Here is a 24,352-nt window from a genome sequence, read left to right as displayed (position 1 = left end):
GAGGGGAACCAGGGCATGGCAGGGATATGCTCCCTGATAGCCTGGAAATGGGAGCATTAGGGAATGGAATTGCTGGACTGAAAGCTGTGGTTTACAGGCTGCAAGCAGAGTTATCCCTCCACCCAAATCAGCTGTGTATCTCACTGAGAGGTGTCACTGCAAGCACAGCTTCAGCTTGGCATTTTGCTAATGATATTCCTCTGTAATAAGCTTGTCTGCCTCTGATCTCACACTTTCTGCCTCTCCAAATCCTCCTTTCCAAGTCCTGTCGTTGAACGGGGCGTCAGGAATTGCTGAGCTCCAACCTGAAACACGGAATCAATCTGTCACTGAGCAAATCAGATAATCTGTGTGGAGCTCTTTGGAGTGTGTGCAGGTAATAATGCTGTCATATATTAGACTTAGTGGATGTACAGAATTGCTTATTGTTTGAACTGTGCTTTTATGGGAAGAAGCTTAAGTAAATATTTAACAGCTTTACCAGTCATGTCTTTCTGTGTTCAGGGTGGGCTGTTATTCAGCCCTTCCTTCCAGCAGTTGCCCTTCTGCAATGTCCCTGTCCAGGCCCCTTTCACTGAAAAGGAGTGTAGTTGGCTTTCTATTCCCACTAAGCAGTTTCTGATCCAGAAATCATGAGAATTTGACAAACTACTTGGCTCTGTGGTTCTAGACAGACAGCATCTGGAGTTGCTTTAACAGTCAGAATTCATTCCCTAAACCTGTATATCCATTTCCATTAATTCAGTCATTTGATAAAAACAATGAAGCAACAACCTTGAAGCATCATGGAAAAAAAACAGGGAATGTAACAAATCCTGCTTGTTTTTTTTTTCCTGCTCTTGGATGAAAAATAACCCTGCTTATGCTAATGGCAACCTCTTGTCCCTTTTAGAGGTTTTATCTTTTATTTTTCTGTCTTTTTAACCCAGAAATTCTATCTAGGATTTACTGTGCAAGACAGAAATCACCTGCCAGGGGACAGAATTTTCCAGGCTCGGGAGCATCGTTTCGGTGGCGTGGCCCACAATAACAGCACGTATTTAACACAGGGAGGGCAGAGTGTGTGGCTGTGAAAACTGAAGTCTGCTCTGACAGTGATTTAGTCTGGCAGGCTGGAGACTCTCTCAGCTGGCAACACGTAGATGAGATGCCTCCAGGAGTTAGAGGAGATCTGGGGACTGGCAGTGCCACGTACACACAACAAGGCTCCTCACCTACTCATTGTCAACCACAGCTCTTCGTTTCCAAAGGTGTCCACTGAATAATAATCCATGCACTTCAAACTTAGGGCTGTATCCACTCTCTTGCTCTTTTCTCCTTTGGAACAATTTCCTCTCTCTACCATCACTTTGATTGCTGACAATGGAATAGGGCTTGTGAGGCTTGGTGGCCTCAGAGCATCAGGATGAGGTACTTGGAGGGGATGCTTTCAAGGACTATTTTTAACCCCCTTTTTCCCATGTGGTAGTTTGTTATAATTGTTTAATTCAAAAATTAAAAGCTTGGATTGGAGGCAAGCTGAAATCAAGAGCAATCCAATGCCTCAGTCTTCTCCAAAGGTATTGATTCACTGTCATTTTTGTCATATCTTTATCTTTTTCCATTTATTGTGCCTCGCTCAGTCTCAGCTAAACCACCAACTTGCATCAGCACTTTTACTGTGCTGAAAAATTTCCTTTCATGTCCTGATTATCTTTATGGACACATTTTATCTATGCTTTGCTGTATTTTATATTGACATTGAGGTTGCCAGTGGTGTGCAATTAATAAACCTGAAGATAAAACAAAGAATTTGTTCACTGGGTGGATTTCCTCAAACACATTTCCTGTTCAATTCTCTGTGTTTTCCAATGACTTGAGAAATTGCTCTGGTTGATTACACTTGCTGGTATCTCACATACTCTCTGGTTTTTATACATTTAGTGGTCAAACTGTTTTCTTTCCTGCTTAGCTTTTCTTAAAAGCAAAGTGACAGGTTTCCAGAGATTTTATACAATAATGAATTATTGGGAAAAATGTTTCCTGCTTGTTTCCACAGGAATAAGTAATGTTGGACTTGGAAAGAGAACCAGGAGGATCTAGTTTATCATTCTTGTAACGTGTTCCTTAGTGTGCAAAATGAAACTCTTTTTGAAGGAAAACCAAGCCCTGTTGAGCTGGTTGCTGCTGGAAAAGCCATCCCAGTACATCCACTTAGTGATCACCTTGGCAGGAGTGGAAACTGAGAGGAAAATAGAGTAGGGGAGGGAATTCCTTCAGTGCTTTAATTAGATTACCCACAGTATTAAACAGATGACATACTAATATCAAATAGAACTTGTCTTTGAAGCTTAAACTTTTCCAAAATAGAATGACTGTGGCTAATTGTCCAGAATTTGTTCTGAAAAAAAAGATGAATTTTTCTCATTTGCAGTGATTTATTTTGTGTCACTCTTCAGTCTTGATCTGGATCTTCCAACCCACACTCATCATGATGCTTTAGGCATGATATGTGTACAACAACAGCATTAATTCTGTCTCTAATGTTCAAAATCATTTTTAAGTCTGAGTTTACAGTGAGCTCACTAAGATAACAAAGTGCTTCATTCCCTGTAGGTCGCCCTCCAAGCTGGAGGCAAGGGCTTGATTTATTTCTGAGTGAACTTTGACAGGGAGAATGTCTGGCAGAGAAGGCATCGTGCTCAGTGCCAGCTGTAAGTGGTCCAAAGCACTTCACTAAGTGTTTGTTTTTACTTTACTTCCACAGAATCCCATTTCACAAACTGGTTATTGGCCACTGTTTTCCTTTTTGGAATTGCAAATTGTTATTTCTAGTACAAATATCTATGTTAGCATCCCTCAGGATAGTATATTCTTTGCAGTTCTTTATTCTCAGTTTAGCCAAAAAAATTGACATGTGATATTCATAGTCAGTCATCCTCTGTAACACAAGCATAGTTGGAATTAATAGTGGGCAATCAGTTCAAACTCTGAGAGTTGGTTTTGTTTTAATGCTCCTTAAATTCTTTCATGTGCTACATCCTGTTGGGACTGCAAGAAATCTGGGTCCAATTCAGCATGTTTGACATTTTCTGTGTGAATTTGAATTATTTAATGTCTTTAAACTGAGAAATCTTTGTGCTTGTTACCTGGTCTAAGTAGGGAATTGGCTTGGTGATTAAAGGACTGAAACACGGATGAAGGAATGTGGATAAAGGTTTGGAAACCTTTAATTAGATTCAACCCTTCTCCCTCCTTCAGAATTAGAACAATGGATGAAAATCCAGTCAGAACTGTTAAATACAAAGCACTGTTGCTGGCTGGAGTCTCTGAACCAGGACAGCTGTTCCTACATGCCTGCTCTCTTCTTCGGTTCCTCCCTGAGCAGCCACTGAGAGCAGGAGCACCACGTCTCTGCTCTGACCTGGTTCAACTCTTCCCATGTGACATTCCATGTGGGACAGCTGCTCTCCAACAATAGCAGGGGTCAGGAAGGAACGTTCCTGCAAAAGCACACCATGTTCCCAGCCCAGGTGAAAGGGGAGTTCTGCTCAGGGGAAGGGATTCCAGGCAGGTAGGGAGGCTCACACAGACCTGGAGCAGTGGGACTGCCATGGACAGGCACGAGGAGGGGACAGGGCACTGACTCCCTGACAGACCTTGGCACTCAGCACATGGGGATGGTGTTTGCCTTTCCCTCAGGGGCTCAGTCAGACCCAGGTGGTTGTGGGTGCCCCCTGTGTGTTCTGGACAAAGCACCCTGTTGTTCAGTGTCCAACCAGGTGTCCACAACCACCCTGTCCCTTCAGGCAGTGCCACTCAGGCTGTGTGACCTCACGGTTGCGTTTGCAGAGCTGACAGCACACGACATCACTTCATCTTCTTCTTTCCCCTCAGAATTATGGGTTGGAGACTGAAAACCTGAGGACTCTGTCTCACAAGCTGAATGCCTCAGCCAAAAACCTCCAGAACTTTATCACGGGTAGGAGGAGGAGCGGCCACTACGACGGCAGAGCCTCCAGACGGCTGCCAAATGATTTCCTTACCTCTGTAGTTGACCTGATTGGTGCTGCCAAGAACTTGCTCGCCTGGCTGGACAGGTAATTAACTGTTCCTCGACCCCTTACGCGTGAGAATAATTCTTTGGGGAGTTCTGCATTTGTTCTTTCTTTGTCTCTTGTGCTCTTTTATTCTAATATTCAAATGGTGGGTCGGGAATTTCGGCTCTAAATTTTATTTTGCAGATTTCTCAAATATCGGAGGCAAAATTTAGTCCCCTTGTCTTTCAGGCAGGTGTTAATGTTTGCTCTTTCAGCTGGATTTTGTGTGAAATGAATACTTCTGTGCCATTCCAAGGTGACATCTCACTGCTGCAAGTGGCAATGCCACTGGAAATTTCAGAGTGAAGGGCAAGGAAGAAAAGCTTGTAGAGTCTGAACTATCTTTCAGCCATGGAAAAGACACAAAAACCTGGAGCTAAGCAAGCCAATTAAGAATATTCAAAATAAATTACAGTACTTGCTTAGTCTGAAAATTAAATTTTCTTATTAGAGTTTTTGTCAAGAGTAGGCTTGATGTGTTAGATACAGTTATGTTGGTTAATGTTCAGCAATCAGGCACTGTTTTTTTTAAATTTGGGAATTGAGAATTTGATGAAAAGTATCTCTCTGACTGTGGCAAGACAGAAAGCAAAACATAAAATAGCATCAGAACATTTAAGGTTTGTTTTTCTTTGAAGTTATAGCAGTGAATAGCTTTATCTTGAATCTGAATGCTCTGGAACTTATAAATGGCACCTTAAAAATCACAGTGAGAGTGAATCACCCTCCTTTACAGGATTTGTATAATCCTGGTGACATCTTCCTAACCTAATGCCAGCAGTCATATTCTCTCAGGCTATGACCTTGTCAGTTCTTGTGAATTCAAATGGGGTCAGATTCAGCTGGAGTTTGGAAAGCCTGAAGAAAATCCGAGCGTGCAGGAAGCTGTTGGTGACTAAGGAAGCATTGCTTTGTTCCCTGAAAGAAGGTGCTGATTGCTGCTGAAGAGTGATGTCATGCTGCAAAAGCCATGTTTTAATGAGCAGGACAAAGGGAATCTGGGCTGCTTAGAGTTATTTAAAAAATCCTATTTCTACTCTCCATAAGAATGAAAACTTCTGGTGTTCTGGCCAAAATCCAGTTTGCATCCTGCCTACGTTTGTCATATTTCAAAGGCATATATTACAAAAGTTGTGTAACTTGCTGCTGGAGATTATAATTTGGTGTTCCATATTTCTGTGGTGTAAAACTGATCTCTGTGTGAAATATATCTGCTTATGCTGTAATCAGGAGTTAAGCTCCCTAATGCTGTACCAACCTGTCCTTCCCCTGTCACAGGTCTCCATTTGTCAGCGTGACAGAATATTCACTGCTGAAAAACAACATTGTCCAACTGTGCCTGGAACTCACAACCATTGTGCAACAGGTAGGAGGAGTTGTCTTCTGCTCTGAGTCCTCTTCACAACTCTGCTGAAAAACTGCAATAGCAAAAACAGCTGAGCTTTTACATCCCCAGAAAAGCTGTTATAGCATATATTCCCATTTCCTGGGAGTGACAGGAAAAATTTTGGTGATCCTCATACACCTGGAGAGATTGAAGGACAGTGTGAAGTTAATCCACTTTGCTGTTGAGTAGACAATTTAGTGTCAGGTTATCTCCCACCATGCAGTGTTACACAAAAAGCTACAGTGGGAAATGGCTTAACTGCTGCTAACAGGTTATTGCAGATTAAAATATGAATGATCCAGAATCTTTCAGGGACAAGGTCTTTAAATACATACAAATATATCCTGAACCTGTACTGTGACTTCTTCACTGAAAGGAGAGCCAGTTACATGCAAGTTGTTTAGTGATGAACGTTAAATATTCATAACATTAAACAACCCAAATAAGGAACAAATAAGTAGTATTATCATCACTGGCATTAATTAATTGTGATATGGCACAGCCCACAGGCACACGAAATTAATTTATCTGGTCTGTAGTTCTATATGGTATATAATTAACAATAGCCTCTAACAGTGTCTGCCCCTGCAGTAAGACAAGGGGTGACACACAGGTACAGAAAGACTGAGTGTAAATTAGTTTTACAAATATTTACAGTGAGCTTCTCCCCCTGTGAGTGAATACAAATATCAGTGAGACAGAACAGTGTTACTGGAATACGTGGAGAGAACAGGAATGAGCTGTCCTGGAATGAAGTAAAAGAGACAGATGAAAGAGTTGTAGGGGGGCAAACAAGAATCAAGCTTAGCTAAAGCTCAGCTCTGTGAGGACCTTAAGCTGACCCTGCCTCCTGCCCAGAGGACTCTGCCTCTGTCCTGTGCTGGCACAGTTTTCCATGTAACCTCACAGCAGACCAACCATAGAATTCATTTCATTTCAGAAGCTTTTTGGAGTAGGAACATTCTGAAAACTTTTTTTCCCCTCCTCTTCAAATTTATTTCAGTTCTTGGAGAAAAAGAACTAAGGCTGATAAATATGCCATTGTACTTTGCACAACTATCCTTAATTTATAGTATTCAGCTTTATTCCTTTTGGAAATTGTGTCCTTTATGCATTTTTGCAGTGCAAGACAATGATCCTTTTTGTCTTTTCTTAGTTTAAAAATTCCTATGTCTGCATTTAATTATTTATGTATCTTTATTAAGCTTTCTCTTACAAGGTGTTTATAGCACGAGGCTATTTTTGATTTACAGACTAAGCAAAAAGACCTTCTCTACAGCATAAAAAGTTTGGATTGTGATTCCACCCTTCAGCTGATATTGCACTTTGTTTGTGTGAGTTTGATTTTTCCCTGTGGTCTGGGTGAAAAAAAGTGTAATTTTGGATTGCTGTCTCCATTTCTGTCGTTCATGCCCCTGCTTTTGGCAGATGAAATTCTGTTCTCCTCTGCCAGCAATAGTTTGGTTCTCTATTTTTTCCAGTTCTTCAGCTCCAGTTCCAAAGCTGTCCTTCTTTTGACAACTTAAAACCAATCTTTTAGCACAAACTCCAAGATCTTCCAAGATGAAAAATGCTTAGTTAGTACTTCAGGTTGGCTACAAATCAGGTTTTGTCTTTGCCTTATCTTCTTGTCAGATCTGGGTTGTTTGATGGATGTCTATTAAGACCTTTTTACAGTGTATTAAACTTAGCATCAGGCAGAGCTGATAAAACCAACTCAGTCATAGAGAGACAGTTTTGCTGTTACTAAATCTGAAGAAAATTGATCTTAATGTGTGAAAGCAGAAATGTGTCACCTAAGCCAGAATTGCAGTCTCAACTGTAGGCTGAAATATGAACTGAAAGGCATAACTAATACAAACCTAGGTCTCAGATCCTTTCAGATAATCCTTGTTTTGTGAATTATATGCATTTTAAACACCTGATTCAGCCAGTGTGAAAGCAGCAGTCGAGGCTACCCATTTGGCACATTAAGTGAGGAATGTCTTCAACATGTAGAGTTGTTTTGTGTAAAATGAACAGGCTTTGTGTGCATAACTCACAGCTGCCACTCCAGGTGAACTTCCTTCTGAACTGGGGACATGACTCTGGAACCTTAGTTTAACATAGATATCGCTTATGAATCTTCATGTACTGAATGATGTGAGTGACATACCCTTAGATCTAAGCAGACAGTAGCTTTTTTTGGCTTTCTAGGTCATATTCTTTCTCTGTGTGAGTGTGAAGATGAGATCATTCAAAAATTTTATTTTTATGTATTATTATTATTATTTACATACCATGTAAATGTTATGATGAATAGTCACTTGTTTATCTGTAAACAGCATCTTCTCCTACTGGTTATGAGAAAATTGATCTTTATTCTCTTATTTTAGGGGAGTTTTATAGCTCCATTAAGTACTCCATTTATGCTTGGAAATGTAATTTATTCTACTCAGTTTTCCCAACCTTTTTGATCAGCTCCCCTAAACTACTATAGAAGAATAGCACCATGCAGAAAACTGCAGAGACATCCTGATTTTGAGGTGCAATGTCCCATCAAAATGTGTTTATATTAGTATGCAAAAAAGCATGTTAGAACAGAGTCTTGAAACTTTTCAGCTCTCAGTTGATTAATTTTGAAATATAGCTCTAGTTTAAAGGTACACTTTTTGCTCTGGAAAGGAATCCACCAGACTAACTTCCCTGAATTTGGATTTGCTCCTGCTTTAGCACCAAGACTTCCCTGAGGGAAAGTCAACTGGAATAACTGGGACAAAATAGGTTTCCACTTTTGTTCATAAAATGTAGCCATTGGTTAATGTTTTGTTGAGTAGAAAGAGTTCAGCAGTTCTAGTGAAAGTTGGGTTTCTAACCATTTTCTCCTGATCGTGTCAATGATGTTTAAACCTGAGATAGATGCTTTTGATACACCATTAACCTGCCTGAACAACCATCCTCTCAACAAAAAGTGTGTTTCCAAAGGATGTCAGCACAACTCTGCCTAACTGTTTTCCAACAAAAGCCAAACAAAATTTGGCCTGTTCTTTATTAATATTTAATTAACCTCACTGAGATAAATTCAGAGATCATATCATGAATTTTTACCCAGTTTTTAGTCAAATACAGTGTGTTTGGGATGAAGGTTTTTTTAGAGCTATCTTGTTTGCACTGCAGCTGATAGAATTTGTTGTTTCTTAGTAGTTTCCTGTACGTGGTGCAACTTTTAAATTAGCCTCCCCTGAGCAGGCACTTGGACCAGATAACCTCCAGAGGTCCCTTCCACCCGAATTATCCTGTGATTCAGCAACTGCCATGAAAAATGTGGGTGCTATTTTCAGGTTGAACTTTGCAGACTTCAGCTTTCAGCCCCTCGATCTTATTTTGCTTGCATTTGCTAAAGAACATGTTGTTATCCAACATCTGTTCACTCTTTTCTAAATATAGATTATGATCAAGTCTCTACTTTAATTAATTCAGGTAAAATAAGTTGCTTCGGTGCATTTACCATTGTTATCTTTGCCTAATTTCGGAGTAACCTCTTTCTTTTTAATGGGAGAATTTCAGAAGTGTTTCATTTTATGTGTGTAAGCAATATATCTTTAAATATCACTCTGTCATATCCACCCCTCCAAGGCTGATGTAGGACTTCACTGCAGTGTTATCTTGGGAAATGCCAGTCAACTGGCAAACACCACAAAGTTTTAAGTTCCCTTCCAAGCTGCTGCTTTATAGGGTCTCTGTTTCTTTTTAGTAGTCGACTTAACTCACGCTGCTTTATTGTACTAAGTTAATGAACTAAGTATTTTACATATTTTTATGTGTAGTTAACTGTCCTCAGGACTCGCCATAAAACATTCTTTATGACATCTGCAAATTTCTGTAGTACTTGCAGTTTTTTCTTTCGGAATTAGAAATTGTAATTTCGAACACAGCGTGGGTGAGCACGAGTCCTCCTGACCTTTTCTCTTCATGAATATTCAAAAAGAGCCGTTTCACTTGATCAGAGTGATGAAGGTGTACTGTACCTTTGAAAGGTAGGCTGTTCAGGACAGACCAGAACTTGGCTTCTTTGCAGTACTGCTGCTGTGACTGGTTTTGTAATTCCTGTATTTTTTTCCTTTTGCAGAGGGGAAACAGAACACAGCTTCTGATTTTTTTACGATTATTTTAAAGCTCTGAGAAGAAATATTTTTCTCGTATCATCTTGTCACTGGAGGATGTAGAAAGAATACGACCATAAATGTTATTTATTTTCTAAGAAAAATAGATCAACATTCTATAAATGGTAGCCCTGGAAGATTATTTTTTAATGAGATCCCTAGTGCATTGCTATGTATCAGAGAGAAATAAATCAGAAGAATATTGTGACCTACATATCTTAATGTTTTAGTATATTATTGCAAGTGCTTTTAACCTCTCAGTTAAACTAGTCTGATGTATTTAAAAGAAAAAAAGTCAATATGCATCTATTTTGGAAGGAATCCCAAAGCCATTAACATTTTTCATGCTAATGTAATCTTGAATGTGCAACATAAGTACAGCTAACATTAATTCTGCTCTACAAAACAGTAAAATTTCAGTTTGACTATACATAAGTCTTCTATTTTTTGACCTGAAGTAATTAAGTTTGTTCAGAATGAAACTCATATTGTATTTTTAGTGCAGAAATTAAAGGAATAATTTAGAAAGGAACATTAGCTCTGAAGTCAAGCTGGAAGCCCTGCTGTGATCATTTTGTTCTCTTGGTGCAGGGAGGGTTAAAAGGAGATGGTGGATGTGCTGTTTGAAGTGTGTAAAACTTGTAGGAAAAACTGCCTTGGGCATTGTCAACCAAACTGAGTAATTGAATTCTTTTTTGTGCTCTAGAAAATAACAGTATGAATACAGAAGAAACATCAAAGGGATACTTGACCATGAAATGCTAATATAAATTCTTCTGTGTTCCTTGGTGCTCACAATCTTCTGATTTTAACTTTCTTGTTCCATAGCAATTTTTTTAAGTGGCACTCACTTAGAAATTAATTTCTCCACAGAAGCACCAAAACAAAAATTGACTTTAGAGCTGAGGGTGTGACAGTTCCCTGTGCCAGGGCTGAGGGCTTGGATAGACTGGAGCTGCTCTGCAGCGGCCTCAGATGGGATCAGGGACGACATCCTCAAAGTGTGGCACCCAAGGGAGAAGGTTTGGGAGCTGGATAAGGATTTGGGATGCTGAACAAGGGGAGCAGAGAACTGCCAGGCAGCTCCCATTTCTTTGGCAGAGTGTCTCCAGCCCCAAATGACCATACACTGACCTGCTCCTGGAGTGCACGGAGTGAGGATGTTGGAATTGTGTCATAGGAAGGTGAAGCAATTAACTGTTATTGCCAACATATTAAAATCCAGGAAAGAGGAAATCTTGAGAACTAGGGAGTCTTAAGTTACTTGAAGGGATCTTTCAGGTATACCACAGTTAAATTTTACTTGAAAACTTATTCAGGGAAATAAAACCAAATAAACGAGACAGATTTCTTGACTCGTCATATCCTCATCCTTAAAAACACGTCCCGAAATCCATATCTGGCTTTGTACAAAGCTTTTTTCAACGTGGCATAGCTCTTGGAGAAGCATTTAACAATTCCCCAGCATAATTTGTGCTTTTAGCCATTAATTCACTTAAATGTAAATAATCTGTGCCAGCACAGCATTACAAACAAGATCCCTCTGCCAAACACGACCCCGGTGGGATGAGGCTCCTGCCCTCAGAGCATTGCTCCTTCCCTCCCTCCCAGGGTCTGGGACTCCCACCAACCACTGGGATGGGGGTCAGCCTTTCTGGGATACCTTGGGAACGTTTTCTCCTCGGATTTTGTGACAGAAATTCCCTCTTTGCTGACAGATGGGAGCTGCTGGTGCTCCCTGGGTAGGGCAGAGGGAGCCTGGCCAGGGCTGGGGCTGCTCTCAGAGGGCACCAAGATTCTGAGGGGCTCTATCCTCATCTCACCCTGCCTGGAAGAGTTATTTTCCATATTTCCCTTTTTATTTTCCATTTTACTAAAGTATAGCTTGAGATTTGAAATGTTGACTGGCAGGAGGAGGTGGGGGCAGAGCTGCCTCAGTTTATCTGGGCTCTCTCTTGCCACCATGCCATGGCTGTGCCCTGTTTTCCAGAGGGCTGTACTGAGGGACTTTTCAAACATTAATAAGCAATAGAGGCAGCAGATCTCTTTTAACAATTTGTGTGGTTGTTTGATGAAGGAAAATCAACATTCTAGCCCCTGTAATATCACTGTATCAAAAGCCAAGGTAAGGGTGTGGTGATGCTGCAGTTATGGACTGGTAAGATTGATTATTCTTAAAATGATAGCTAAAAAAGGAAAATGATTATTTCAAGCTAACTAAGAGGTTCATCAGGGTTATTTAAGAAATAGTTAACAGCATAAAGCCTTCTTTTATTTCTTAGCAGGAAATTTAATGTGATGTTCATTAATTGGTTTTGTTCTGTTTTACCACAGGATTGTACAGTGTATGAAACAGAAAATAAAATTCTTCATGTGGTAAGTAATTCTGCTCTGGTATTCTCTAATCTTACCCTGCATGCTTTAATGATTAAAAAAGAAAAAAGGCTAGTCTAGGAAAATGAAATTCCTTATTATTTGACTTAATTTCTGACAAATTGTGTCAGTGGCTAAAAGCCAAAGTTCCCTGCAGTATTGCTGTCTGTTATCCCTACAGTTAATTGTATACATAATCATTGTTCTTAGGTTGCTTTGGAAGCTTCACAGTATTCTTACCAGTGTTATAGTCTTACTGGGGTTGCTGGTGTGGAATTCCAGCCCTCAGAGCCACAGACCTGGTGAATCACTGCTTGTCAGACTGAGCATTTCGTGCCTTCAACGCTCAAAAAATCTGGTGACAAAGGGGAATGGAAGAATCTTATTCAAGATTATTGATTAGATATTAGCCTTTAACTTCAAATACTTCATGTATTCCTGATACCAGCACTGAAAACCTGTCCTGACACTGAGATAGAGTTAAAGCCTGTGGTGAAAGGGAACTCTCAAAGGATTTACAAGTTCAGATAAGCTTTTGACAAGCTCTGCCCAAGTGCCTGACTTGTTTTTTTTTTAGTCTTTTACACATACTCTGCTTCCAGCAGGGATTAAAATTTTTCATAAAACATTGATGTGCTGCTAAATTCAGAAAGCATGCAGTGACTTTCAGGGGGAAAAAAAAAGCTTACTATTGCAAACCTGGGTCTGCAAAGAACTTTTAAAAGCACCTGATATCTTCTGGAATTTGGAATGCATATATATACATACATACACACACATAGATCTTTTAGTCCACAATTCTAACTGAGTAGGACTTCTAGAAATAAACCTTTAACAGGAATGTTACTTTTGACTTTTCTGCCTGTTCTGAATGGAAGCCTACAGAGATAGAAAAGAGAAAAGTTTCCATTTTTAAGTATTCCATAGACTCAGCAGTGAAAGAGTGATAAACCTTGGGGAACCTGGATCTCAAGGCAGTAGAATTCCTTTTAACCTGAGCAAAATCACCTGAAACAACCTGAACATCTCAGAGAACCCAGGCTCTGAGAATCAACCCCTTTAGCATTGAACTCTTGGTGAAATGAGAAGAATCACTATTTTTCTCACACCATCTTAAAAGCAAAAAATTACTTAAAGGATACTGAATTCAAGAATAAGATTTGTGAATTGTTCTTTTTTCTTTTTTATGGTCACTTTATTCCTAAAAATCAAACCCAGAGTTATAAAAAATACTCAAGGAAAATAATTGTGATGTTTTAAAGTAAAATTTTACAGTTGTAAGAGATAGAATCTCTGACTTTTAAACACCACATGGCATTTTGTTTTATTTCTGAAAGATATTGAGAAAGATACACTTAGAATTCAAAAGAGATTTGTAAGGTTATGATCCACAACTGATTTTCTTCATTGGTTATTGGAGAGATTCACAGAGGTGCAGATTTGCCTGGCAGGATGTGCTCAGGAGATGTGATTGCAGGTGCATTCCCTCACTAATCCCATGATTAGACTGTGTCTGCTCTGCAACCCAGGCATTATGGGAAAAGCTGAATTATGCAGGAGTGATCACTTTGGGATCACTTGAACTGCATGTCTCAGAGCCAGGTTTCCTTTTTTTGGAATACCTGTTTGGATCCCTGTGCAACCAAATGTGGTTATCAGGACTGCATCAGTTCTTTAGGCTACTATAATATACCTGGGATAATTAAAAACTACAACCTGCCAGTTGTTCTTTCTCTCAGCAGCAAATACAGATTATTCACTTAATCCATTGCACCACCCCAGCATTAGTTTTGAGCAGCACTCAAAACTGATGAGTTCTGATGTAGAAGTTTACATAACTTGTTCAAGACTTAGTGGTTTCCTAAAGCTTCTGTTCTTGTCATGGCCCATGGAAAGAAATGTAATAAATGGGTTTAGGTGTTGGATGGCCTGTAAAACGTGTGGGAAGTTCCTCTGCAACTGAACTTTCTGAAGGAACCATTTTTGTTTGAGATGTTCCTAAGTTCACCTGGCATCTCCATGGGTTTGGAACTAGTACACAAGACTTTGGTCCCTTCTGGTATTTTTATGCCAAAAATATTTCAGCGTATGCTAATGTATCCTCTGGTGTTGCCAGTGCCACACCAAGCAGTGCTTCCTGAGCCTGGGGTTTATTCATGAATTCTGCTCTGTTACTCCCATTTATACAGTCTCAGCATTATTTGCATTATTTACAGCTGGTTTCAGGCCCCTATTGAACTACTTTACCAGCAAACTGGTATTTTTAATTAGTCTAATACAATTTTTTAAAATATTTTCCTACATAGATTTTTGTTGACTTTTGGAATCGTGAGGAGATCTCAAAGATTCCCAGAATTAATTTCATAGAATCATATGATCATAAATGGTTTGGGCAGGAAGGGACCTTAAAGATCATCTCATTCCAGCCCCCTGCCCTGTGCAGGGACACTTTCCATCAGACCAGGCTGCTTTGATTGAAAAGTTCTTTGTTGTTTCTTTCCTGAAAAAGTATTTGCATGAGACAACTCTGAAGTTTTATAACATTGCATCAGAAAATAGAAAGTGTTCTCTCTGGGATTTATTCTGCATCTAGTCTGTACATATGCCCTTGAATTTTAAGGCATAAGAGAAGTTTCAGTTGAAAATCACAGTAATATTTTGATAGAGCAATAATCCAAAAGCTGGGTGAAAGGCTGTGCTCACAGACAGGGGCAGCCACCAGTTCCTCTGTGGAAGGGCAGCACTGTCCATTTTTTGACCCAACCAGTTTCTCCATCCCAGGTGGGAGAAAACAGGACCTAAAGTTTTGTTTCAGGCTCTGGCCCAAAGCTGAACTGTTTGAAATAATTCTGTTCCTGGTGACCTTTAGCTGCAGCCACACACACACACCTGACTGGGATGCTTTGCATCCTGCAGCTGCTGCAAAATGCAGATGCCACATCCAGCACTCCAGAGCTGCCCTTGGATTTCCACATGAGTAACTGCACAGTGAATGGAAACAGGGCCTATAAATTCAGGCAGTTAACTTATTCATTCTGACAACTTTATTTGTTTAACTTATATGTATAGTGTCAAATGAGATATTAGAAAGCCTCATGCTTTTGCAAATGCCTGAAATAAAACTTCCCTTAAGGGATTTCCCTAGACTTTGCTATAATTAGGAAAAAATGAGAGTATAATCCCCAAAGGAAAATAGATGCACAGTTTCAACTGGAAACCCACTCTGAAATTCATCTAAACGAATGCTTTCCTATCAGGTTCAAGCATTTTTAGGTATAGTGGTTTTGAAGGAATGCTTTAAGCAACACGTGGAAATTTGGGAATAAATCTTTACATGTGAATGTTCTCTGGAACAGCTCAGCTCCTCTCTGATCCTTGGACTTTGCCTTTGATGGATGGGTTTAATCTGTCAGACCCACTGTCACCATCTATGCAACGGGCCATGCAAGGTGTTTGTGTGGATTGGCATTTAGATTTTGAGGTCTTTAGCTGGAAGGCAGGATAAAATAAAATTATTGCATAGTTGGAGTGATCTGGAATATCAGTTAAAGGATGTGTTCAAAGATGCATAAGAATTTTACTTCAGGAAATGGATTAACTAAGGCACTTCTCTGTCAGTGTAATTTTTAACAAAGGAAAAATTTCCCAAGTTGTAGAGCAGAATTCACTTAATTTTCACAGTCGGTAGGGATGATCTCATCATTTGGTAGCCAAAATAGGTTATTCAGTTGGTGCATAAGACATTTCTTTTTACATATTTCACTTGAATTCCATTGTATTCAGAATCATATATTACAAACACAGATAAAATAAAGCTCATTGGATTTGGGGGTTTTTTTTGGAGTGGAGTTGGAGTGGAGAAGATATTTTAGAGATGTTCTCAGTGCACAGTGAAACCTTTTCAGCAGAACTGTACATACATGTACATTTGCTTGACATTTATGGATGTTTTCTGTTCCCTTTACCTCTTGTTCTTGACTTTCATACCCTTGTAGTTTTTAGGGTGCTAAGAATTAAAATGGTCTGTTTATTCTCAATTAGGATAAGAATCTTGCTGGTAGTTTCCAGTTTAATACAAGCAATTACATTGACTTGTTTTTCTTCGTAGTGTAAAACCTTGTCTGGGATTTGTGACCACATCATTTCGCTCTCATCTGATTCTCTGGTGTCACAGTCAGCACATCTTGAGGTAGTTCATCTCACCAGCATCATGCCCAGTGAGGGGCTGGTAAGTAGCAAAGCAGTTTAAAGTTTAACTCTTAGAATACACCACACAAGCCTCAGTTCCTCAGGGTGGTTTGTTTTTTTGAATTTATCAAGAAATCAAAATGTATTTTTAAGCAGTGTTCTTTTTTAGTAAGCTGAATCAAATTTCTAAAGGTAATTTAATCAACATTTAGCTGGATAAAGGGATTGTATTTTACATTTTTTTAATTAAAACCTGTTTTATCCAGGGCTTCATATGCAACTGGTGACTGTGTGAGCAGCTAAAGAAAAGTTCTGGTCCTTTGATAGCCCTATTGCAGCTTTTGGAATGTACTGAAATAATCCCCAAATACAAAGATATACAAATAAAATTAACTAAATGTCCTTAACGAAATTAATGGCATTTAACCATTTGAATGACATCTGATCATTTGAAAATGACCAGGGGAAGGTTTGTTTCTTGGACTTGCATAAAAACAGTTCTGTGATCAGTTGAAACAAACTTTCAGAAGTAGCAGCCCAGAAGCAAAATAAATCCCTTTAGTTTGTAAATTGTTCACTGAGCAGCCTGGTCAGGTGTCCCCTGCACATCCCAGCTGCTCTGGGTTAGTGATGGGTCACAGCACCCAAATGTTCTGCAGAGATGAGTTTCGGAATTATTTGGCTACAGCTTTTGAATATTCACGGACTGTATTTTTTTTTTGGACAACGGATTTTTGTGAAGTTTTAGTGCTCAGTTGGCAAAGGTTTCTGTCTCCCCTCGATAGTCCCTCACGTTACAACCATTCATTCTGATGTTGGTGGGCTGTAGGAGGACAAGGATTGTGCTTGGGAACCTAAGAGCCCAATAAAAGCTGGAATTTAAGGTGGCACTGCAGGCACTGGGATGTTCTTGCATGTTCTCCTCAAGAGCCAGGCTGCTTTTCCCAGTACAACCTCTTAGACTGTCTTCAACTGCCTTCTCAGAAGTTTTTTAATTTCTTTCTTTTCCCTGCAAGAGGAATGTTCATTCTGGAGGAAGCAGTTGGAGGAGCAAAAAAGGCAGAAGGGGGTAGAAAAATTGGCATATATAAGGCTTATCTGCAGAAAATTCCATAACTGACAAATTCAAATCCATTTGAGTGCCACTGCACACAGTGTGGCACATTTCCTGCTTGTAATTCAGTGTGATTTACAGATTTATTTTAAATTTCTGCCAGTTGAGACGTTTTGTATTATTTCAACATCTTCCTCTTTGTTCTGACATTGAATAGTGATGAACATCATATGCAAATCCTGTCAAAGTTACAAGGGCATAATTATTCTGAGGTATGCATATTAATTTGGGAATGATGTATTTTAATAACATGCGGGTGAGGGTTGTGTGACTGCACAAGTTTACTTTATCCTTAGACTGATTTAGTCAATAAAGAACATTCCCAGGCATGAAGCACATTTCATTTTCATTCTGTGCCATCGCAGATGCTCAGCCCAGTGTGTAATCCTGAACATGGACATAATTTGCTTGCTGTGCTGCTTCATCTTAATGGACAGATATGTTCCATTTGTGGCTCAGTTTCCCCTCTACCCCGATTTCTGGGTTAGTGCAGGGGTATCCAGGAACTACAGGTCGGTGTATTTGCAGCTCCTGAAGTAAATATGCTGTAAATCTCAGTGGTTTTGACTTGCATTAAGAGTCCCACACCCAGCACTCTGCTCCTCTAGATGGCTTTCCTTTCTGTGCACAGATGTGATGTGTTTCTGCTGGACTAATTAGAGGAAAGTTTGTTATCAGTGCTGAAGAGAACATGAGCACGGAGTGGATGTATTTTCCTCAGAGATGATGGAGCACAACAAGCAGGGCTTGGTGCTTCCCATCCAGTGGTGGCTCTAGATCTAGGATGGGGTGGAGGCTGGGGAAGGACAGAAGGAGTGGAACCAGCTCCAAAAATAACATGTCCTATGGGAAACTGAAAATGTAATGGTGTGCAGGCTGAGACAGGGGTCTGCCAGGAGTCCTTGGGTGTGACAGGTTTATGTTCTAATGAACTGACCATAAAGTGTTGGAGTGTGGTTTAAACCTTTAAGGCAGGAGTGACCACGGTGAGAGAGGTTGACTGTGCTGGTGTGGCCTGTTGTGTGGTTCACATTTTTCCTAAATCCCCCTTTTCTCTGGCAGAACATCCCCTGTGCTGTGCTGATGGTGAGGGCTGGATGGACTCTCTCTGGGTGGAAGAACCACTGTGTAGTTCTCCATCCTCAGTGAGCCAACAACAGGGCAGTGAGTGGGCACTGCTGACAGAGGACACGAGACAAATACTGCAATCAAAATTGCCTGACAATTTATCTTTTTTTTTCCCTCCTTTTTTCCCTTAGATGAAGTGAAATCACAGTGAATGAGTGAGTTTTCTGTGCCTAATTGTGAAGGCTCTATAACGTGTTAGGTTGGAAAGTTCCTTGTACTCAGTTTTGCTGACGCTGTGTTCTGTTTAGAAGAAAATATGAAAAAGGACTATAAATGGGAATAAAAGAAAAATCATGTGAAAAGGAAAAGAAAACATTAATCAGAATCAAATATAGAACACAGTAATGAATTACAAATGGCTTTCTCATGATTGTATAGCAGATTTTTTCCACAGGATCTCTGCTCCATTCAAGAGAAAAATGAGCGCTATTCAGTGAATGGAAAGTATTCAGAGTTCCATTTTTATCCTTATCATTCAGTGTAGGGGTTGAGGCCTGATTTACCACACTTCAGCTAAGCTCTGCATTCCCTGGAGTTACTAATTTCATCGTGAGTTGGTTTATCTACTTTTTATATGGCCTTACTGAGCGCTTCACAGGCACTAATTAATTCATCCTCCCAACACGCTTGTGAAAGGGATACTGTAATTTGAGTTTTACAGGTAGGAATCTAACACAGCAATTTGTGTCAAGATCACCAAAAATCTGCTTTTCAAGAGCAGCTTAGTGTACAATTTTTCAGAACATTTGTTACCTTCGTAGCATGGTTTAAAACAGTCTCTCTTGGGTTTAAGTGTAGCTAAGATTTCCACAGCTCCTGAGAACAGGGTTGGCACCTAGAAAATGAACACAATTGTTCACCACTGGTGAAAAATGGGTTGTAAATGACTCAGATTTATGCAAATTCAGTTATCTGGGGTGATATTCAGTTGACTTAATTACGAGTCTTTCACTGTTTTCAAAACTCCATTTGCAAAATTTTTATTATGTGCCTTTTAATTCTACACCAAACGAGCCAGGAATCCTATGGACATTGCACAAGCTCCCACATAAAGGGAATTAATTTCCAGGTCCAAGTCCATGAGGTTCCTGCACAGAGTCAGGACTCCTGTGGAGCAGTGTCTGTGTGTTTAATTGTGTAAATAAATTCGGGATCACAGAGCATTTTCACAAAGGGACTTTAAGTCTTTGGAATGTGTATCTTCAGTTTGAGCATTTCTGACTTTCTGTTCACGCTTTTACGACCTTAAAGTCAATTTTTCCCCCCCTCTCTAAAATACCTTCCTTTCCAGCTTGCTTTACTAAAACACAACCTTATCTCCTGCCTTGCCCCTCTCTGCTGGCATTTTCATGGCAGTTTGCTGGGCAAAAGGATCTGCACTGTGGAACTCAGGCTGTAGGTTCCGTTCCAAGCCCTGATGGCTGTGTTTGCATCCTGATCTCTGCAGGCATTTGTTGGCCTCCAGGAACACACTGGGGTTTTTTTTTCCTCTGTCTTCCCATCCCTTCCCAAACTGTACTAGTTCCTCCTTTTCCCCCTTTAGCCACTGAATCGACCGTGGCAAATAATTTTCTGTTTCATTTTAAAGTAACTTTAAAGACTGTAAACCACTTTTTCTCCTGGACTGAAGTAGTGGGTATGGTAATACCATTTATATCCGAAGTGATCAGCCTGAATAAGGTGTCTGGAAGGCAAAGCTTTGTTTCAAACTGTCAGTTTGACAAATTTCAAGTAAATTCCTGTACTAAAAAGGTGTTAGATTGTGAGAACCACTGTTAGCTCCGACAGAGCATGCACACTTAAATTTGTAGGAAATAGAATAAAATAATGATCTATGAAAATTCCTTTCCCACTTTAAATTTCTTGGCATCATGGGTCCACATTAAGAAACAAGCCCTTGAGTCAGGAGTTTGTGTTACTGTTGGCAGCTCCTGAACTTGCTGCTAAATTGGAGGGTGAGAGGAGGTGAAAAAGGCTGTGAGAACCTCACCATCAATCACCTCAGACCAAGGCCAGAGCCAACTGTGGAGCACTTTTAACATTAGATAAACAGGCAGTGTTTTGTTTGAGATGGTAGATATAGAGATTTTCCATAGGATGAGGTCACTGAATGCTTTTTGAGGTTTGGGGCTTTTTTCCCCCTCCTGCTCTTGGATGATCAGGGATTGTGTGGAGTGGGAGATTATTTATTTTTTTTTTTTGTACCACAGCCAGTATTATTTTGGACTAAACTTTTTTTTTTTAATCTTCTGAACTTGATGTGCTGTCCATATATTTAAAGATACTTCTGTGTAACATGCAGCTTTAATCTGCTTTGATGAGATTAATGATTCCTCTTACGCAGGAGATTCTAAACAGGGGGGCAGTTGGGGTTTTATGGTTTGGGTTTGTATCTTCTGATGCCTGAGGAATGTTTTGCTTCTTTCCTTCTGGAATGCAGGAGCACTTTTATTCCTCTTCCTTTCACTTACTTACTTGTTCTCTCTTGTGTCTGAGCTTCCTACTGCTGATAGAAACAGTGTAATCTGACACAATTTAATTAAGATGTACATTTATATCCATGGCTTCATTAACTTTTCTGCAGAGGAAACTTTTCCTGTTTCATTTTTAGGAACTTAAGGAAAGCAAAGATTGTGGGAATGAACATTTTCATAAAACCAGCTGTGTATCATTGGGAAAAAAAATCCAACAAACAGATTTTTAATGTGGTGTTTTGTCATATTCCAACAAATAAGTGGTATTCAAACATGAATCATCTGATAATAGTTCATTGATACCCAAGAATGAGTAATGGCCAACAGTTGGAAGTGTTGGAAGAACTAGCCAGAAATGCTCATCCTAGGAGAGTTTATTCTTGCTAAATTCAGAACTCTTCAAGTGTTGTCTGAAATATCCACAAATTAACCTGGGAATAAATGCTGTCACTTAAAAATACACTGATGTCATTATATCCTGGTTAATTAACCAGATGACTCTGCAAGAAATTTTTCAAGGAAAGTCCCCTGACAAATGGAATGTTTTCTGGGGAAAAGTCTCTTCAAAATGGGATTTTGAATGGCTGATGCCTCCCCATATGCTTTCAAAGGTCAGATTTTAATTAAAAACTTTTAATTCACTTTGTCACTAGGGGACAGTGACAGACTTACTCAGGAACAGTCAGGTTCTTGATGTGATGCCTATGAAACACTTCCTTATTCTGTAATACCTTTCATAGATCAGCATCATTCTTCAGAGTTTCCTGTCTGAGGACTACCATAATTATTGTTAAAGAGCAACTGTTTATTTCTACCCCACTAATTGTTGACGAATCTGAGCCACCTTCCCAGTGTGAGGGATAATCCTCCACCCTTGCCCAGAGATAAGGGGTCTGGCTTGTCATTGTTCTGTGCTCTGAGACCACCAGTGGAATTCCAGAAGAAACCAGAGGGAATAAAAAAAGGGGAGATGAGTAATTTTGAAAAAGGACTCCAGTAAAAGTCTCCTTCTAAGGGCAGAAAATAGACCAGCATGTTATGGGGACTGAAGGGGCAAAAGGACTTAATTGAGAGGGGGGACATGGAGGGATGTAGGAGACAACAGGAAAAAACCTCATTTCCCACTGAAGATCTCCCACAGCCTAATGGATTCCAAGATTCCAGAAGTTCCTCTGTTTATGTGTTGTCTGTGAAAACCACTGACAAAAGGTTCTTCTTGTTTAGTCTTAACCCGGTGTTTTTGCTATCTTATGACTGAAACCTATGAAATAGTTTGCAAGCAGTTTGGGTAAAAAGTTATATGAGAATAATTAGTTTACAAGAGAATATCTCAATTCCCATCAGACTTTATAACAGAAATGATTAGGATCAAAATAGCAGATATGGGGATGCTCTTTTAATTAATTACCGTACCAGTTAATTAAAGGTTCTGCTTATGTAAAAATAGTGGAATCACAGACAGGTTTGGGTTGGAAGGGACCTTAAAGCTCATCTCATTCCAGCCCCCTGCCATGGGCAGGGACACCTCCCACTAGCCCAGGGTACTCAGCCTGACCTCAAACACCTCCAAATTACAGAATGTGACTCTCTTGAATTTGCTGCATCAGTGTGAGTGCTTTGAGCCACAGGTAAAAGAGAAAATCATCTTAAACCAAAGAAATGCCCCCCAACAGTCCCAGCTGTGTCAGCAGTTGTCACAACAGGATCTGGGCTTGGGAAAAAGAGGGTTATGGTTCAATTCCTCAGCTGCAGCATTACATCAGGATTTGCCCAGAACTTATATTAGCTGACAAAATTTTTCAAACCTTTTTTTTTTTTTAGGTTTATTAACCTTAAAAAATGCTTACATAAGTGGAAACAGAATGAAACCATGATGAACATAAAGACAGCCAATAGCCCATTAAATGGAAAGAAAGGTCCAGCTCTTTTGCCTAATGTAGCCCACGAATACTTGCCTGCTTTTTCAGGGGTCACAGAATTAACAGCTCGTTAAATGACTAATTTTTGCAGTTTTGGCTGTTCCTTATAAGCCAGAACAGATAATTTTGATTTTTCACAGAAAATTTGATGAAAGCAATCCACTTAAAGCCTTTTGTTTATATCCACAAACTACTTTGTGTATATATATATATGAGCAAATTAAATTTTTGAAGTGTAAAATATGTGGGTGTAATATATATCTATTTTATATAAAGTATCTTGCATTCTCAACTACATGAAGTAAAAAAAAATAATACAGCAATTTTTTATTTTTTTACACAGAATAATCTTTCCAGGTTTTCAGGTAACAGAGATGTCAAGGGGATACTCTGTTCCTATAATGGTCAAAAAGAAACAAGCTCATTATCTTTCTTTTGGGAAAATAAGGATGAAAGCTCTGTCTAAGATAATTTGCAGGCTATGAGTCATTCACTAAAATTGTTTATTTCTTTATATATTCTTAAATTTTAATAGCTGAGATGAAAGAGCAGATAGTAAAAATGTAGGGTAATTCTTAGTCATTAGTCAGGTTTTATGCCTCTCAGATGGCATATGTTAAGAGATAAAATTGTAATTTGATTTTTTCCAAAAATATACAGAGATTAACAAGAGGCTAAGAACTTCAGGAAGAAATAGGGGGTCAAATTTAGTGAAAAGTTTAGCACTGTGTCCTCTTTTGGCCTCAAAAATCTTACTGTGTTGGTTTGTTGAGTGGGAAATGAATCTTGTCAAAGCAAGTAGGATGTCAGAGCTGTGATATCAAATTTGCTATTAAAAGTGTGGCTGGAAATGTGCTATTGAGGTCTCCCATGTGCTAAAAGAACAGCCTCCCTTGGTGTGGGCAGCAGTGTTGTGTAACAGTCCAGCTAAAAGTTCACTCTGGAAATCCAGCATAACACAAACTGGAGGGATTAAATATCTATTTATGGCTTGTATGGAGACTCCACATCCCATTCTCCATGAGAACCTTCCCAGTTTTTCAGGATCTGGTGCTCTTGTTTCTGTCTTCGAGATGGCAAAGAGAAAGAACCAGGTGTTTGTCAGTGACTGCTGAAGGTACCACAGAGACACTGGAACAGCAAACAATGATAAAATTAAACCATCTCTGGAGCAGAATATCCTGGAAGACTCACCACAAATTGTTTCTTCCAAATAATCATATTTTATGAAAGTGATTTAAAGACTTGCTAGATTTAATTTGGACGTCTCTGGTTTTTACAAATGAAGTAGTTTATAAAGCAGTCTCATTAAAGAAAATATCTTGTCATGAGGAGTAAAATCTAAAATGGAGTTTCTTATGCAGCAGAGTTAAGCAGCCTTATCAGGTTTAGTCAGTCTTTATTTTAAAGATTTAAATAAATTTAAAACTTGCTGAAGTGGAATTAGTTTACGTTAAGGCAGAAGTCACTTTTACTGATGATGAAAAATCCAAACAGATGCAATGAGAGCAGGTTTCTCAAACCTTGTCCAGTCAAGACCTGACCTTC

The 24,352-nt window shown here is 39.4% G+C and overlaps 1 protein-coding gene across 1 annotated transcript in view; it reads left to right on the top strand.

Annotated features, from left to right (window-relative positions):
* LOC127470455 (connector enhancer of kinase suppressor of ras 2-like) overlaps window positions 1-24,352 on the top strand; it is a 169,022-nt gene that overhangs the window by 80,690 nt on the left and 63,980 nt on the right. Inside the window, exons 3-6 of the mRNA XM_051785997.1 lie at window positions 3,877-4,079; window positions 5,358-5,445; window positions 11,943-11,984; window positions 16,090-16,209. Of these exons, the coding sequence (XP_051641957.1) occupies window positions 3,877-4,079; window positions 5,358-5,445; window positions 11,943-11,984; window positions 16,090-16,209 (453 nt within the window). The remainder of the gene's footprint in view (window positions 1-3,876; window positions 4,080-5,357; window positions 5,446-11,942; window positions 11,985-16,089; window positions 16,210-24,352) is intronic.

The sequence above is a fragment of the Manacus candei genome, unplaced genomic scaffold (assembly GCF_025592945.1).
Source record: "Manacus candei isolate 608988 ecotype Guabito, Panama unplaced genomic scaffold, ASM2559294v1 h1tg000003l, whole genome shotgun sequence".
In the NCBI taxonomy this organism is placed as follows: domain Eukaryota; kingdom Metazoa; phylum Chordata; class Aves; order Passeriformes; family Pipridae; genus Manacus; species Manacus candei.
The sequence above is the reverse complement of the archived record's forward strand: the minus strand, read 5'-3'. Positions and strand labels throughout refer to the sequence as shown.